An 18126-nucleotide genomic window follows, 5' to 3' on the forward strand; every position below is an offset into this window, starting at 1 on the left:
GCATTTTTGATTGATGCAGAAAATGTTGATTCATAAAATCTGTCTGTAAGTTTGATCCTAAAATTGGAAGCTGCAAGGCTTAAGAAAGGTGATGAAAATTGCAACATCCCTCTTGTGTCCTGGCACCAGCTTAACAGGAACTCTATTAGAACATTGAATTGACTCCATGTTTCCGAGGGACCAGAAATAATAATTCTCAGATTTAGTACATGGTGACTACATGATTGTATTGGACTACATCTGCCACATGGCTTTTATAAGATTGCTGTTGTGATGTAAAAAAAAATGTTCAGAAGATACTGTAGGTTGAAATCAATTACATAATCTTAAGAATAGATTAAGATTATTCAGATATCTAAATGACCTTTTGTTATATTTATTTCTTTTCATGGTAATTGATTTCATTTAAACATTTGTTTGAATTTTATTTTCAGTTGCAAAACTTTGTAACCATAGTACTGTTAGAACTTCTGACTTATCAAGTATTAGTTGTCTGTGTAATGTATAAAAGGAAATGCACAATTGTCCACTTTATTTGGACTTCCTGTTTGACAGCAGGCATGTTTCATTCACTTCCTTCTTTCTATTTAGGTCAAGAAGGTCAAGAATGTTGATTTACATTTAAATGATATTGCTGAAACCAGTCTCTGATTGGTTGTTATAGTCATATATATCTGATACAGCATCACTGAAAGTTAAAAGTCGAACAAAACTTTTGCCATGTCGAAATGAAAACTTAGGCTTGACGTATAGGTTTTACAGTCTCCACTTCCAAAAATGTCTAAAATCTAGTATTGATAATTTATAAAAAAAAGCTTGATTATGATGAAAGTCTGATACCTAACTATCCACTAGACCACACTCTTTCAAGTTTTGCTGAAATCCAGGATTGCAAAATTTTTAACTTCATCACATGTTGACGTTGGGGGTGTGTAATAAAGCCATTACATAAAAATGATAATACACTAGTGTAATAAAGCTTTGGCGTTGATGTTGTTTATAGTATAGATGTTGGTCAATTTGACTTAATTATATAGTTAAAGAATGTAGATTTTTGGATGTTTAGACAGGAAAAGCTAACATGTGATAAAAAGGATATTACATTTGTGGCCTTCCATATCGAATTTATTAATAAAATTGATAAAATGCTGGCATTTTATTATTTTATTCAACTCGTTTAATAAATTCAATATGAAAAGACACTCATGTAATATGCTGTATTTATGTACTTTACAGTGTCTCAGCACAATTCAATAGTTAGTACAAATCATTTAGGAAAACACATCGGTGAACATACAGATGTAAACAGTTCACATTTATTGTGACTGATACATTTGTCTTTACTATAACAGTCTGTAAGTAAATAAAATATTAACATTTCTAGATAAGTTATTAGTTCACTCATATGAAATAACAAACATGTTTAACCTGCTCAACCAGTATGTTTCCTAAATGACTAATACTAGTGAACAATAGAGTTATTATTTGTTGGGTATTTCAGATGTGCGTTTTCTACAAATGAAGCATGTCAGGACTGGCACAAGCGTCTACAGACCAAGATTTCACCACGGCAAAAGATTCAAGATGTATTTGCGTTTGCGTTCCATGCCTGGTGTGTAGATCACAATGCTCTCACTGACCAGTGTATACCTGATCTAGGGTGTTACCAGCTCTGCCCACAAGGTCAGTTTTCATGTTGAATTTGTTATCAAATGTGTCCACATACTGAGATTTTATATAATGTTGGCAGTTATCATACCACCATTGTGACAACTGAAGAAGTAACTAACTTTATTGTACTGAGTCTGTATTCAGACACCTAAAGATAATACAATTACTTCACTTTGCCTATTGAAATTGGACATGACACCTGAAGCTATATATAATTATGTCCCTTTGCTCCAAAAAACAGAGGTAACTGAAGAAACTATAGATACATAATTATGTCCCTTTGCACCAAAGACCAAAAGAAGACTCGGCTATTTATGATAATGTCCCTTTGCTCCAAATAATGGGAGACAACACACGAAGCTATACATATTTATGTCCCTTTGCTCAACAGAACGGGAGGTAACACCTGAAGCTATATATAGATATGTCTCTTTGCTCCTCAGAACATGACATAATGCCTGAAGCTTTATATAAATATATCCTGTTTCTTCTCAAAACAGGAGATAGTCAGAGCCATTTCAAAGCAGAAAATACAAAAAAAAATGCAAAATAAAAGACAAATTACATATTCAGTAGTTAGTCTAGTCTTGAAAATGCTATCTCAGTTCATTTGGTCCATAGAACATTTTATAATTGCTATACAGCGAATTATTGAAACTTGTGATTATGACTGATAGTTTTTAATATTGATCTTTGCATTGTATTCTTTGCCTTGGTAGATCTAGTCATCAAACTGCACAGTTTTGACCTTGGATTGTATTGCACATGTTTCGCTTTAAATGTTTCTTAGTACATTGTGGTTTGTATTAAAGTGCACATATTGCAGTATAATTGCACAGGTTAATTGACTGAAGTGTTTACAAGCCGCAACATTTAAGCTTATACAATCATATCATATTTTCATGACATTTTGACAAAGAGCTGTTTACATGCACATTGCATATTCTTAGGGTTACCTTCTTAAATTTCGACTTGAGAATTTGTGCAAGGAAAAAAACACACTGACACAGCAAATAATCTGCTTGATTTTAACCTTCCTTGTTTAAAGGTTTCTTTCTGTTGAAAACACCTTTGTAACTTGCAGTCCTGTAAGGAATTTCTTTGGTCTGTAGGTATTGGATGACATGATTTTGACTGTATTTGTTTTGGAACATAGTCAAACAATTTTATGTTGTAATGAAACAACAGAGTAAAATTCCAGATTAACATTGTAATATTGTGCCCTGTAAAATAAAGCTATAATCTTTTTGTTAAGATACCACATTACCTATTTCTCAAAGTGGCCTTTAATTGATTAATTAAGGACATTACAGTTCTCTTTGCTAATTATCTGTTGATTGAGTAAAGGTTCTGTTGCCCTTTTTATTTTCTAATGTTTGAATGTATCCTGGAATTCCTTTTTATGGGGACTGATTTCTGCCAATGTTATCGTTTCATTCTGTCTGTTGTTTTGCCTGTGAAAACACAAATTCTATGATTTAGCCACTCTTATTGTTGTGGGAGACATGAAAGAACAAAACCACAGTTCTGATTTTCTGTCAACATGCAAAGTGTGAACTAGTCCTTGTAAAGATGGGGCATTGAACTTGAGTTCCTAAGGTAATTACATTTAGTAACCTTGCTTTATTATTAAAATAATCGTCAATGACAGTGACTGTCGTGTGAAAGCGTGCTGAAAGGGGAAACAATGAAGTCAGCATTTTGGGATTTGCCATCTCCATTGTTTTGTTTTGTTTGAAACAATAAAAAAAAAACAGATTTGATATTTTGTTCTGTTGCTCTAAAATAGTATCTTTCGGGGACAGCACGGGCAAAAAGAAGAAACGAAGACATTTTTATGGTCTTTTCGCAGGAAGAAGACAATTAGAAAAAGACAATGTTGGCAGAAATCAGATACTGTATATTTTAAATGTACAAGTAAATATTTATAAGGTGATCTAATAGAACAGATCGGCTTGTATTTTGCACCAGCTGCAATATGATACCAGTTGAATTTGCTTTGAATACTGGTTTCTGTTTCAGTTATTAGCAGAACATTATTGTCATTAAAATTGACTTAATAGAAATAAATGATATATTATTGTAAACAAGGATAGATAACATGTTTTAGGTTATCAGACAATCTTATCTCAAATGCACTGGTTGAAAATTTTGAGTGAGATAATAATACTGCCCTTATCAACATTAGAAAATGGCCAGGGGAAAAATGACTAATATTTATAAATTTGTTTACTTACTTTATTATATTTGAACTAGTATTTGCTTACGTAATGTTTGTGTACTTTTCTGTTTATGGCATATATAAGCTAACTAGGTCACAAAATTCTTGAATATTTAAGTATTTTTGTAAATATAATTATATACTGTAGAGGACCAGATAGACACCTCTCAGGGTTTCTGACAAACATTTCTGCAAAAAGCTTATTCAGAGTATTGTATTTAATTTAAACGAAATGGAAACATGAAAGTACAAGAGGATAGTGATTGTACATCATCCAGAAAATCTGCAATACTATCTTGTATCTTGTCTTAAATATCAGTAACAATTGAAGGTTTGCATTTTAATTTGTGAAGAAGAAATTATAATTTCCAATAATTTTGGAACAAACAAACTTTATTGAAGCTATGAGTTTATTGCATGCTATAATATGATACTAATTGTTTCCAGCTGGTGCTTCAGACTAGTATAGTAATTTATGGAAATTCAATTATTATAGGAGTGTGTAACCTATGGTTACGGTGTCTCTCACTTTAAATTTTTGTGGAAAAATTGTCAGTTTGTGGCAGACCAAGAAATACAAACAAAATTTATATAAGACAGTCTCACCCACAAAGGGGTCATAATGTCTGTTACTGTTGCTATTTGAGGAAACCAGTTGTCACTTTTTTGGAAAGAATCTCTTTATTACTGTTACCATTGATACAGACATCATATTGCTATACAAACAATAATTATTAGCAGTCAATCCTGTAGTCTTTGGACACTCTTAGATTGACATAGGTAATATAAAGCCCTTGGCAATGCCTCGATATATAACATGGAATTCCTTTGGCCCTCACTCAATCTGTTGTATTGTGTGTCCCCGTATGTTGGGAGGTATATTGATTCTGTCTTTGGGGTCTGTCTGTCTGTCACAAAAGTATGTCCTGACTACTCTTAAACTACTAGTGGGATTTCAACCAAACTTTGAAGGGATGCTCAGTACCATGGCCGGTTTTGTTTATCTTCGGCATTTTCAGGTTGAAATGCAATGTTAAAGATAAATGTTTTTTTGCTCAATTGAACGCAAAGTTCACAAGGAGAGCTATTGTGATCACCCTGTGTCCTTTTTCCATCATCGTCCGTCATCCTGGGTCGTCAAAGTTTGATTGTTGGCACTCTAGAGGTCACAGTATTAGCCCAATCTTAATGAAATTTTGTCAGAATTTGTCCCTCAAACTGGTATAAATTCATAAGTTGGTTATCTGGGGTCAAAGACTAAGTCAATTAAAGGAAAACCATGTTAGTGCTGTAGAGGCCGCATTTTCTACCTAACCTTTATGAAACTTTGTCAAAATGTTCGTCCTCCTGAAATCTAGGAAACGTTTAGATCTGGGTTACTTGAAATATAAAACTAGGTCACTAGGTCATAATATAGAAAAAAACTTGTTAACACACTAGAGGTCAATAAGTTGGTATCTCAGTACCCAGTAATGGGAATGGATTGAAACTTCACACACTTGTTCACTGTGATAAACTGACATGTATTGTACAGGTTCCACAACTCTGTTTTGCATTGTTACAAAATTGTTATTCTTTTTCCACTTACATTCATTCAGTTGACAAGGCTGTTGAATTGTTTAGCATTACCATCCGCTTGTTAAAAATAAAGACTACAAAAAAAGGCCTTGTCATTATAAATATAGTTTTAGGATATCTTTCTCTGTATAATATATTAAATCATTTACTTACTCCTTCTATTTCCTCACAAACAAAATATCTGTATAAAGATAAAACACATGGGGTGACATGCAGATTTTTGCCTTGTAAAAAAGAAAGACATCCATCCAGTTTACTTTGCTAAAATGTTTTCACTTAATCATATATACATTTCTGTCTTGTTTTATTAAGATTTGATAAAGCTGAGTGTTAAAAGTGTGAATTGTTGTTATGTCAGTCCTCCCTGTTCCCTGTAACCAGTGCTGACAAGGGGAAAATTGTATGGCAGGATAGAAGAAAAAAGTCTCAAAAACTGAGTTAGGTATGCAGTAATGTGACAAAATGATACAAGAATTTGTAGTACGGCATACTTCATCCTTCAAGTTTGTCAGGCAGTTTTTTATAACAGCTTTTAATATAAAGCTAGATCACTGTTAGTTGAAAACAGAAGTTGTAATTATGTTAATTTGTAAGTCAAGCATTGTTGACGAATTGTAAATTTTAGGCCTTGAGGTTTAAATAAAAACATTTTGACAGGAGTGGTTGTAAACTTTGACAACGACTATGAAAAATGTTATGTCAAACCAAAAAATGCAGTGATATGCTCTGTTGCTGTTTTTTCACAATGTTAAGAATTTACTACATGTAAATAGATCGTACTGACTCTGGTAGGAGATTGATCGGAATGGACTGACATCTTGCCAGAGTGTATTCATATATCTTATATTGCATGGAAAATTGGTGGTTAATAAAACTTTAGAGTAATGGCCTGAGATTTTACAGTTGTTGACATAGTATATGGCAAGCTTTATATATGGCACAACAACAGCGAACAATTAATTTTGAAGAGATACAATATGTTTGTCCTGTATTGACCTGATTACCTCACAGTAACCTTACTATCCACTCTAGTAGCGGCCTCAGTCAATGGTGATTAGCATATCCACATCATTGGGCTAGTACTCCACTGAGACATTTGTATACTGATATAGTACACTATAGCTAAACCTCCAGTGTTGAAATGGAAGGAAAGGTTCAGTTTAGGTCATACTATTACCTTGCCTAAATGACATAACTTAATTCTGTTTTAACAGCTTTTGCTCTTTGATAAAGTTTTCAATGCATTTAATTTTTAGCTCATCTGATTTTTTGAAAAAAAATGATGAGTTATTGTCATCACTTGAGCGGTTGTCGGCGTCGGCGTCTGCGTCGGCGTTGCCTGGTTAAGTTTTATGTTTAGGTCAGCTTTTCTCCTAAACTATCAAAGCTATTGCTTTGAAACTTTGAATACTTGTTCACCATCATAAGCTTACCCTGTATAGCAAGAAACATAACTCCATCTTGCTTTTTGCAAGATTTATGGCCCCTTTTGTACTTAGAAAATATCAGATTTCTTGGTTAAGTTTTATGTTTAGGTCAACTTTTCTCCTAAACTATCAAAGCTATTGCTTTGAAACTTGGAATACTTGTTCACCATCATAAGCAGACCCTGTACATCAAGAAACATAACTCCATCTTGCTTTTTGCAAGATTTATTGCCCCTTTTGGACTTAGAAAATCAGTTTTCTTGGTTAAGTTTTATGTTTAGGTCAGCTTTTATCCTAAACTATCAAAGCTATTGCTTTAAAACTTGCAACACTTGTTTACCATCATAAGTTGACTCTGTACAGCAAGAAACATAACTCCATCTTGCTTTTTGCAAGATTTATGGCCCCTTTTGGACTTAGAAAATATCAGATTTCTTGGTAAAGTTTTATGTTTAGGTCAACTTTTTCTCTTAAACTATCTAAGCTATTGCTTTGAAACTTGCAACACTTGTTCAACATCATAAGCTGACCCTGTACAGCAAGCAACATAGCTCCATCCTGCTTTTTGCAATAATTATTGCCCCTTTTGGACTTAGAAAATCATTTTCTTGGTTGAGTATTATGTTTAAGTCAACTTTTCTCATAAACTATCAAAGCTATTGCTTTAAAACTTGCAATAGTTTTTCACCATCATAAGTGGACACTGTACATCAAGAAACATAACTTTATTCTGCTTTTTGCAAGAATGATGGCCCTTTTTAGACTTAGAAAATCATGGGTAGGACAATATTTCTAATACACAAAAAAAATCAGATGAGCGTCAGCACCCGCAAGGCGGTGCTCTTGTTTGAGTTTTATTTGGCTAAATATTTTGTTGCTCACAAGTTGCCTAGGCTAAAATAGTGGTCTAATGGGGATCTTCGTGGCTATGTGGTTATGGTCAGTAATCAGAACTTTCCTCTTTTACTGCAAACATCACTGAGGGAGTCCTGTAAGGAAGATAAGCAGCTGGCTTGTGAAAGGTGGAAGAGTCTAGCCAGTGCTTGCCAGTGCCATAAATATTGCTTGGAGGGATATAGATATATCTTCTTCAACCATAAAAGATAGAAAGTTGATATACGATCTTAAGTGTTATCCTGACTTAAAAGTTCGTACTTCTGTTTTATATAAACCTGGCTGTTCATGAGGGAGACCTTTAGATTATTAGCGTGCTGAGATGTGGAATGAATTCTTACAACAGACATTATTTGGAACCATTTCAGTACAAAATGTTTGAAGACGTCATTAAATCAACTCTTAAACCAACTTCTGCTTTTAGAGAAATTCATTTAAATGAAATTGCTTTGTGTATATTTCAGGAAATTACAAGGTTTATAATTTCACAAAAGAGGCAGAGAGAATGAAGTTTGACTTGAAGGCAGCGTGGAGGTACACAGAGATTAATAAAGTTTTTGGGTATGTATCATTGATTACCCTTATCCTGATCTGTTGTTGGTTTGTATTTAATGATGTAATGGCATAAATGTCAGAACTGCATCATGCAGCAATTTGAAATGCAGTAATTGCATGAATTGCAGCATGCAGTTCTACGTACGAGGGGCATTTCAAAAGTAATGCAACTGGGGTAATAAAAAGCACACGTTTGATAGATTTTAATTTATCTACACGTCATACCATCAAAGTAATCACCCTGGCTACGTACACAAAGTTTCAAATGTTTAATCCAATTTTAAAGGCATTTCATACTCATTTTCAGGTATGCCCAGCATACACTGATAAACAACTGATCCCAGGGCATGTCGGGACCTATAATGTCTACCTACTAAATGTTTTTAGCTCACCTTCACAAAGTGACAAGGTGAGCTTTTGTGATCGCGCGGTGTCCGTCGTCCGTCCGTCCGTCAGTCCGTGCGTCCATCCATCCGTAAACTTTTGCTTGTGACCACTCTAGAGGTCACATTTTTCATGGGATCTTTATGAAAGTTGGTCAGAATGTTCATCTTGATGATATCTAGGTCAAGTTCGAAACTGGGTCACGTGCCATCAAAAACTAGGTCAGTAGGTCTAAAAATAGAAAAACCTTGTGACCTCTCTAGAGGCCATATATGTCACAAGATCTTCATGAAAATTGGTCAGAATGTTCACCTTGATGATATCTAGGTCAAGTTCGAAACTGGGTCACGTGCCATCAAAAACTAGGTCAGTAGGTCTAAAAATAGAAAAACCTTGTGACCCCTCTAGAGGCCATATATTTCATAAGATCTTCATAAAAATTGGTCAGAACGTTCACCTTGATGATATCTAGGTCAAGTTCGAAAGTGGGTCACGTGCCTTCAAAAACTAGGTCAGTAGGTCAAATAATAGAAAAACCTTGTGACCTCTCTAAAGGCCATATTTTTCATGGGATCTGTATGAAAGTTGGTCTGAACGTTCATCTTGATGATATCTAGTCAAGTTCGAAACTGGGTCACGTTCGGTCAAAATCTAGGTCAGTAGATCTAAAAATAGAAAAACCTTGTGACCTCTGTAGAGGCCATATATTTCATGAGATCTTCATGAAAATTGGTCAGAATGTTCACCTTGATGATATCTAGGTCAGGTTCGAAAGTGGGTCATGTGCCTTCAAAAACTAGGTCAGTAGGTCAAATAATAGAAAAACCTTGTGACCTCTCTGGAGGCCATATTTTTCATGGGATCTGTATGAAAGTTGGTCTGAATGTTCATCTTAATGATATCTAGGTCAAGATCGAAAGTGGGTCACGTGCCTTCAAAAACTAGGTTAGTAGGTCAAATAATAGAAAAACCTTGTGACCTCTCTAAAGGCCATATTTTTCATGGGATCTGTATGAAAATTGGTCTGAATGTTCATCTTGATGATATCTAGGTCAAGTTCGAAACAGGGTCATGTGCGGTCAAAAACTAGGTCAGTAGGTCTAAAAATAGAAAAACCTTGTGACCTCTCTAGAGGCCATACTTGTGAATGGATCTCCATAAAAATTGGTCAGAATGTTCACCTTGATGATATCTAGGTCAAGTTCGAAACTGGGTCACCTGCCTTAAAAAACTAGGTCAGTAGGTCAAATAATAAAAAAACCTTGTGACCTCTCTTGAGGCCATACTTTTCATGGGATCTGTATGAAAGTTGGTCTGAATGTTTGTCTTGATGATATCTAGGTCAAGTTCGAAACTGGGTCAACTGCGGTCAAAAACTAGGACAGTAGGTCTAAATTTATTAAAATCTTTTGACCTCTCTAGAGGCCATATTTTTAACGGATCTTCATGAAAATTGATCTGAATGTTCACCTTGATGATATCTAGGTCAGGTTCGAAACTGGGTCACATGCGGTCAAAAACTAGGCCAGTAGGTATAAAAATAGAAAAACCTTGTGACCTCTCTAGAGGCCATATTTTTCATGAGATCTTCATGAAAAAAATGAGAATGTTCACCTTGATGATATCTAGGTAAAGTTCAAAACAGGGTCACGTACCTTCGAAAACTAGGTCAATAGGTCAAATAATAGAAAAACCTTGTGACCTCTCTAGAGACCATATTTTTCAGTGGATTTTCATGAAAATTGGTCAGAATTTTTATCTTGATAATATCTAGGTCAGGTTCAAAACTGGGTCACATGAGCTCAAAAACTAGGTCACTATGTCAAATAATAGAAAAAACGACGTCATACTCAAAACTGGGTCATGTGGGAAGAGGTGAGCGATTCAGGACCATCATGGTCCTCTTGTTTCAGTCTAGGGAACAAGAAATAATCACACAGGGCTAGGTCTGTGGAATATGGTACGTGTGGAAGAAATGGAACCCTTCCCTTATTCAAAAACGAGGTGACAACAGTAGACTTATGCGCAGGGATAGGTGCTTATACCCAGTGTGTGGTCGTGGTTTAAAACATTGTTTAATTTTCTTCAACACTTTCTCTTTATAAAATAATACAGTCACAGATCTTCTATTTGGTACAACCATTTGCATAATCTGACCACGGTTACCAAAAAAATAACAAACATTGCTTTCTTTTCACTTAATCTTTTGACAATTGAGGGGCAGCGGCAGTTTTTGGTAGCCCTTATTTCAAAGCTCAGAAAAGTGTGCCCATGTCTCATCTCCAGTAATAATGTCAGAAAACTGCTTTCTATGGTATTTTGGAAACATTTTAAGCAGATTTCTGGCAGTTTCAGGCCGGACACGTTTTTGCTTGTCCTACAATAAATGAGGGATCCATCTAGCTGTAATGCGTCTCATTTTCAAATTACGTTTTAGTATGCGGAAAACACTTGCGGCTAAGATACCAATTATACTAGCTATCTGTTGAACAGTTAGTCTTGCGTCAGACTTAATCACATTGCTTACTTTTTCGACCATATTGTCAGAAATGGCACTACAAGGACATCCAGGTTTTGGTGCATCATTAATGGAGTCAAAGCCGCTTTTAAACTTCTTAACCCACCTCGCGACTGTGGCATACGACACTTCATTCTGCCCATGGACATCGCACAATTCCTTAAAAATCTCCTTTACAGATAGGCCAAGCTTGCATCAAGTCTTTAAACCGGTATAACCTCAAATTTCAGCTGCCATTACACTTTTTCTTGGATTTCTCGTTTTACTGGTACGCTTTTAATGTGAAGATGTGCAGAGTAAGGTGGCATGATAATCAGTTGCATTATTTTTAGCTTGACTATACGAAGTATATGGAGAGCTATCCTACTCGACCCAGTGTCGACGTCGGCGTCCTTCCACGTCCCACCTTGGTTAAAGTTTTTTTTACACTTTCTCTTTTTTCTCCTTATCTCTGTAATTATGTCTCCCCCAGGAGACATATTGTTTTTGCTCTGTCCGTCCGTCCGTCCGTACGTCACACTTCATTTCCGAGCAATAACTGGAGAACCATTTGACCTAGAACCTTCAAACTTCATAGGGTTGTAGGGCTGCTGGAGTAGACGACCCGTATTGTTTTTGGGGTCACTCCGTCAAAGGTCAAGGTCACAGGGGCCTGAACATTGAAAACCATTTCCGATCAATAACTAGAGAACCACTTGACCCAGAATGTTGAAACTTCATAGGATGATTGGTCATGAAGAGTAGATGACCCCTATTGATTTTGGGGTCACTCCATCAAAGGTCAAGGTCACAGGGGCCTGAACATTGAAAACCATTTCCGATCAATAACTAGAGAACCACTTGACCCAGAATGTTGAAACTTAATAGGATGATTGGTCATGAAGAGTAGATGACCCCAATTGATTTTGGGGTCACTCTGTCAAAGGTCAAGGTCACAGGGGCCTGAACATTGAAAACCATTTCCGATCAATAACTAGAGAACCACTTGACCCAGAATGTTGAAACTTCATAAGATGATTGGTCATGAAGAGTAGATGACCCCTATTGATTTTGGGGTCACTCCGTCAAAGGTCAAGGTCACAGGGGCCTGAACATTGAAAACCATTTCCGATCAATAACTAGAGAACCACTTGACCCAGAATGTTGAAACTTCATAGGATGATTGATCATGAAGAGTAGATGACCCTTATTGATTTTGGGGTCACTCTGTCAAAGGTCAAGGTCACAGGGGCCTGAACATTGAAAACCATTTCCAATCAATAACTAGAGAACCCCTGACCCAGAATGTTGAAACTTCGATAGGATGATTGGTCATAAAGAGTAGATGACCCTTATTGATTATGGGATCACTCCGTCAAAGGTCAAGGTCACAGGGGCCTGAACATTGAAAACCATTTCTGATCAATAACTAGAGAACCACTTGACCCAGAATGTTGAAACTTCATAGGATGATTGTACATGCAAAAGTAGATGACCCCTATTGATTTTGGGGTCACTCCATTAAAGGTCAAGGTCACAGGGGCCTGAACATTGAAAACCATTTCCGGTCAGTAACTTGAGAACCACTTGATCCAGAATGTTGAAACATATAGGATGATTGGTCATAAAGAGTAGATGACCCCTAACGATTTTGGGTCACTCTATGAAAGGTCAAGGTCACAGGGGCCCGCACATTGAAAACCATTTCGGTCAGTAACTTGAGAACCACTTGACCCAGAATGTTGAAACTTCATAGGATGATTGGGCATGCAGAGTAGATGAACCCCTATGATTTTGGGTCACTCATTAAAGGTCAAGGTCCCCAGGGGCCTGAACATGGAAAACCATTTCCATCAATAACTTGAGAACCACTGACCAGAATGTTGAAACTTAATAGGATGATTGGTCATGCAGAGTAATGACCCCTATTGTTTTGGGGTCACTTATAAAGGTCAAGGTCACAGGGGCGCTAACATTGAAACCATTCCGTCAAGTAACTTGAGAACCACTTGACCCAGAATGTTGAAACTTCATAGGATGATTGAACATGCAGAGTAGATGACCCCTATTGATTTTGGGTCAGTCTATTAAAGGTCAAGGTCACAGTGGCCTGTTCATGTAAAATCATTTTTTGGAAATAACTTGAGAACCACTTGACCTACAATGTTGAAACTTAATAGGATGATTGGACATGCAGAGTACATGACCCCTATTTATTTTGAGGTCACTTGATCAAAGGTCAGGGTCACAGGAGCCTGAACAGTGACTTGAGAACCACTAGGCCACGAGTGTTGAAATTTAGCGGGATGACTGGACATGCCAAGTAGATGATCCCTATTGCAGCCAACCATCAGTGTCTCTTTGACTTTCGCTCCAGACCCCTATTGACTTCTTGCTTATAGGACTTTGCATTGGGGGAGACATGCGCTTTTTTACAAAAGCATTTTCTAGTTTTGATTTATTTTCACTATATCTCAGTTATTACTAAATGGATTTGATTCAAACTTGAAGTAGCTGTTCCACATCATCACCCACATCATATGGCACAAGGTGCATAACTCTTGCACCAATATTTTATGAATTATGCCTCTTTTTTGCTTAGAATTATACTTATTTAGTGTTTTGATACACTTTATCTTTATCTCTCCTATAACTTTTAATATTTTTGACACAGACTCAAGCTATTTTGCAATATCTACATCCACCATTGGAGTCTTTAAACCCTCCAGTGACAGCTCCAGCTTCCTCAGATGTGCCCCGTTTCACTGTCCAGCATCGAAATAGTCGAGTGCGCTGTCTCCTGTGACAGGTCTTGTTTAAAATGCCCCTCGTATGTATGAACAGCATCGTAATGTGCACTACTATAAAGTTTGAACTGCATCATGCAGCAAGGTGCAACACTATAAATGTTTTAACACTATAGTAAGGTACGGTGGTATGATTCCTTGAACTCTACGGTATTACAAAGCACAGTGACATAAAAAATTGAACTACACCGTGCTGCAAGGTGCATTGTTAAAAATTTTGACTTGCCTCATGATGCAAAGTACAGTGTCATAAACAGTTGACCTACACCATGCTGCAAGGTGCATTGTTAAAAATTTTGACTTGCCTCATAATGCAAGGTACAGTGTCATAAACAGTTGACCTGCACCGTGCTGCAAGGTGCATTGTTAAAAGTTTTGACTTGCCTCATGATGCAAAGTACAGTGTCATAAACAGTTGACCTGCACCGTGCTGCAAGGTGCATTGTTAAAAATTTTGACTTGCCTCATGATGCAAGGTACAGTGTCATAAACAGTTGACCTGCACCGTGCTGCAAGGTGCATTGTTAAAAAATTTGACTTGCCTCATGATGCAAGGTTCAGTGTCATAAACAGTTGACCTGCACCCTGCTGCAAGGTGCATTGTTAAAAAATTTGACTTGCCTCATGATGCAAGGTACAGTGTCATAAACAGTTGACATGCACCGTGCTGCAAGGTGCATTGTTAAAACATTTGACTTGCCTCATGATGCAAGGTACAGTGTCATAAACAGTTGACATGCACCGTGCTGCAAGGTGCATTGTTAAAACATTTGACTTGCCTCATGATGCAAGGTACAGTGTCATAAATGAAAAATTGTTGAAAAAGACGTTAAACCCAAACACACACACACACATAAATAGTTGACCTGCACCATTCTGCAAGGTGCAGTGTCATAGATAATTGAAGGGCATGTTGTAAAGTGCAGTGTCATAAATATTTGAACAGAACAATGCTACAAACTACAATGTCATAGTTATTTGAACTGCACAACACTGCAAGGTGCAGTGTCATAAATATTTGAACTGCACAATGCTACAAACTACAATGTCATAGTTATTTGAACTGCACAATGCTGCAAAGTGCAGTGACATAAATATTTAAACTGCACAATGCTGCAAAAAGTGTAAAACTGTAGATTCTTCAACTGCATCATGCTGCAAGGTGCTGGTGCTGTCCAGTGTATGAACTGCATCATGCTGCAAGGTGCTGGGGCTGTCCAGTGTTTGAACTGCACCATGCTGCAAGGTGCTGGTGCTGTCCAGTGTATGAACTGCATCATGCAGTTGTAAGAATTTTTGAATGTATGGGATGTGACAGAGAACCAGTGTAACAAACCGACTTGTTTACTTCCAGGCTATGTTCATCCTACCCATCAGAACACATTGTACCAAAGGACATATCAGATGAGAATTTGAAGAAAGTTGCTGGATTCCGAGCACTGCAGAGATTTCCATCTGTTGTTTGGAGGTAATTTTTGCATTTATTTCAGACATTGATTAATCTTGCAGGAATGGATAGGATTTGTGTTCTTCTAGACTTTCTTGTCTCTACTTTATTTCCCATATGAACCAAAAATAGCATTTTGTTTTTATTACCTTGAAAAGTGCTTAAACAGCTTTAATATGATCAGTTCTTGGTTAAGTGAATGATTAAATGTTCCTGTGAAAGTGTTTACTTATATCTCTGAACTGAACAGTTCTATGGAACTTGATTAAACCAGAATAAGTAATATCATACTAGTTATCAAGTTTGTAATTCACTTCTTACACTTTTGTTGGTTGTTTTTCATGTTAATTTCTATGTCTTATGACTGATCAAGCCATGCTTTGGAAAATAAAAAAGTTAGTAGACTTGTAACAGCCATAAGATAATGATTCATTTGGACCTGATGAAAAGGTTCATGAAATTTCAAAAATAATTCCATTTTTTTCCTGTGATAAAGGGTGCTCTGTAACCGTTTCATTTGGTTAACATAGACAGTATTGGTTTTGACTAAAATGATGACACAGATTTGTCAGTTTCAAACTTGAAAAGTGAACTATAGTAGAAAATTATCTGCCCATTGTCATTGAACTACTTCAAAAAAAGATTTGACACAAAAAATTGCACCTCTTACTCCTCCCGAATTAAAACAATGAATAAGGATAATGATTACTGATTACAAAAGATACTTGATTTGATTCATGAATGTCACAACATTTTTCCATAAGATTTTATTGTTGCATTGTAATAACTGTTATAAACCAATAATTTGTATTGTAGAAACTGTAGAAATGGTGCAGTGTTAGTGCGGTCCAGTCAACCAGAGATGGGTTTCTTCGGTTGGAGGAATACAGATGATGAGAACTTGCTTAATGCCATTCCTGTAGCATGTTCTGAGAATCCAGGTTCAAGAAATAAACATTCTGTAAGGGAAGACGGTAGTGGATCAGATCTCAGTTCAGATGGTGAGTTTTATTTCATATATCTCATCAGAGATTTGCCCTTTTCCATTGCTGAAATCTTGGATGAAAACCTCCTCATTCATTAAATGTTCAAAACAACAAAAACAACTGTATTCAATTTCAAGGTACCGGTTTTTCAGTCAGTTATTTCTGAAAGCTTGCTGCCAAACTGAATTATTATGTCATTTGAGACAGAAATTCCCAGAAATGGATTTTTTTCTGTTTTGATACCTACAAGTGACAGGCTTTCAATAGGAATAAATCGTGATTTGCCAGCTAATGCTTGCAAGGAGTAAATCTTTGTTACGAGATATATCTGCAAGGGAGTGTATACCCAAGAGATTATATAGAACTATGTAAGCTTTGAATATAATTCCAGAATGTTGTCTATGTGTGATATTAAATCACAAGAATATTGCAGCTCTCTAAAGGATGGGATTCTCTAACATACATAACCTATAATAACTCTCACAAAGGTGTTTTTATATCAAATAGAAAATTATTGATGTGTTATCTGAAAAAGAAAAGTTATTAAAGCTCCTAATTGATGTAAAGTAGTATATAAAAAAAAGGGTACCTATTCATTCTTTTAGCTGATTGCTTGCCCATTATCTGCTAACGTATTTGTTGATAATTAACTCTGCTGTATCTAAAACATTTTAGTTACTTGATTTTGTTGAACAATTCAAAAACATAAACCTGTAGACCGGTTTATCACGGGGATGTAGCCCAAGTAATATTATAACACACATCAAAAGGACAAACAATGAAATCACTATTGGAGATGTATATTATTTCGGTTCTAACACTTTACCCAGGATTGTTATCTACATATTTGAAGATATTCATCAAATATTTTGCCTTTTGTGTGTGGTGTTCTTTTCCTGTATGCCGCTATGAAGTTTAATGCTTTTACGTAATAATTGTGACATACAAACTGAGTGTGCTGCATGCCGCTGTGAAGTTTAACGCTTTGACGTAATAATTGTGACATACAAACTGAGTGTGCTGCATGCCGCTGTGAAGTTTAACGCTTTGACGTAATAATTGTGACATACAAACTGAGTGTGCGGCATGCCGCTGTGAAGTTTAACGCTTTGACGTAATAATTGTGACATACAAACTGAGTGTGCGGCATGCCGCTGTGAAGTTTAACGCTTTGACGTAATAATTGTGACATACAAACTGAGTGTGCGGCATGCCGCTGTGAAGTTTAACGCTTTGACGTAATAATTGTGACATACAAACTGAGTGTGCGGCATGCCGCTGTGAAGTTTAACGCTTTGACGTAATAATTGTGACATACAAACTGAGTGTGCTGCATGCCGCTGTGAAGTTTAATGCTTTGACGTAATAATTGTGACGTACAAACTGAGTGTGCTGCATGCCGCTGTGAAGTTTAACGCTTTGACCGTAATAATTGTGACGTACAAACTGAGTGTGCTGCATGCCGCTATGAAGTTTAACGCTTTGACCGTAATAATTGTGACGTACAAACTGAGTGTGCTGCATGCCGCTATGAAGTTTAACGCTTTGACGTAATAATTGTGACGTACAAACTGAGTGTGCTGCATGCCGCTATGAAGTTTGACGCTTTGACCGTAATAATTGTGACATACAAACTGAGTGTGCTGCATGCCGCTATGA

General features: G+C 36.4%; 1 protein-coding gene across 2 annotated transcripts in view; it reads left to right on the top strand.

The window, feature by feature from the left end:
* Positions 1–18126, top strand: part of LOC123533952 (myotubularin-related protein 4-like) — a 58018-nt gene that overhangs the window by 21766 nt on the left and 18126 nt on the right. For both annotated transcript variants that reach the window (XM_045315945.2, XM_045315946.2), the window contains 4 exons: positions 1502–1683; positions 8256–8352; positions 15389–15502; positions 16298–16482. In XM_045315945.2, the coding sequence (XP_045171880.1) occupies positions 1502–1683; positions 8256–8352; positions 15389–15502; positions 16298–16482 (578 nt within the window). The remainder of the gene's footprint in view (positions 1–1501; positions 1684–8255; positions 8353–15388; positions 15503–16297; positions 16483–18126) is intronic.

This window comes from Mercenaria mercenaria, chromosome 12 (genome assembly GCF_021730395.1).
Source record: "Mercenaria mercenaria strain notata chromosome 12, MADL_Memer_1, whole genome shotgun sequence".
NCBI classification, from domain to species: Eukaryota; Metazoa; Mollusca; class Bivalvia; order Venerida; family Veneridae; genus Mercenaria; species Mercenaria mercenaria.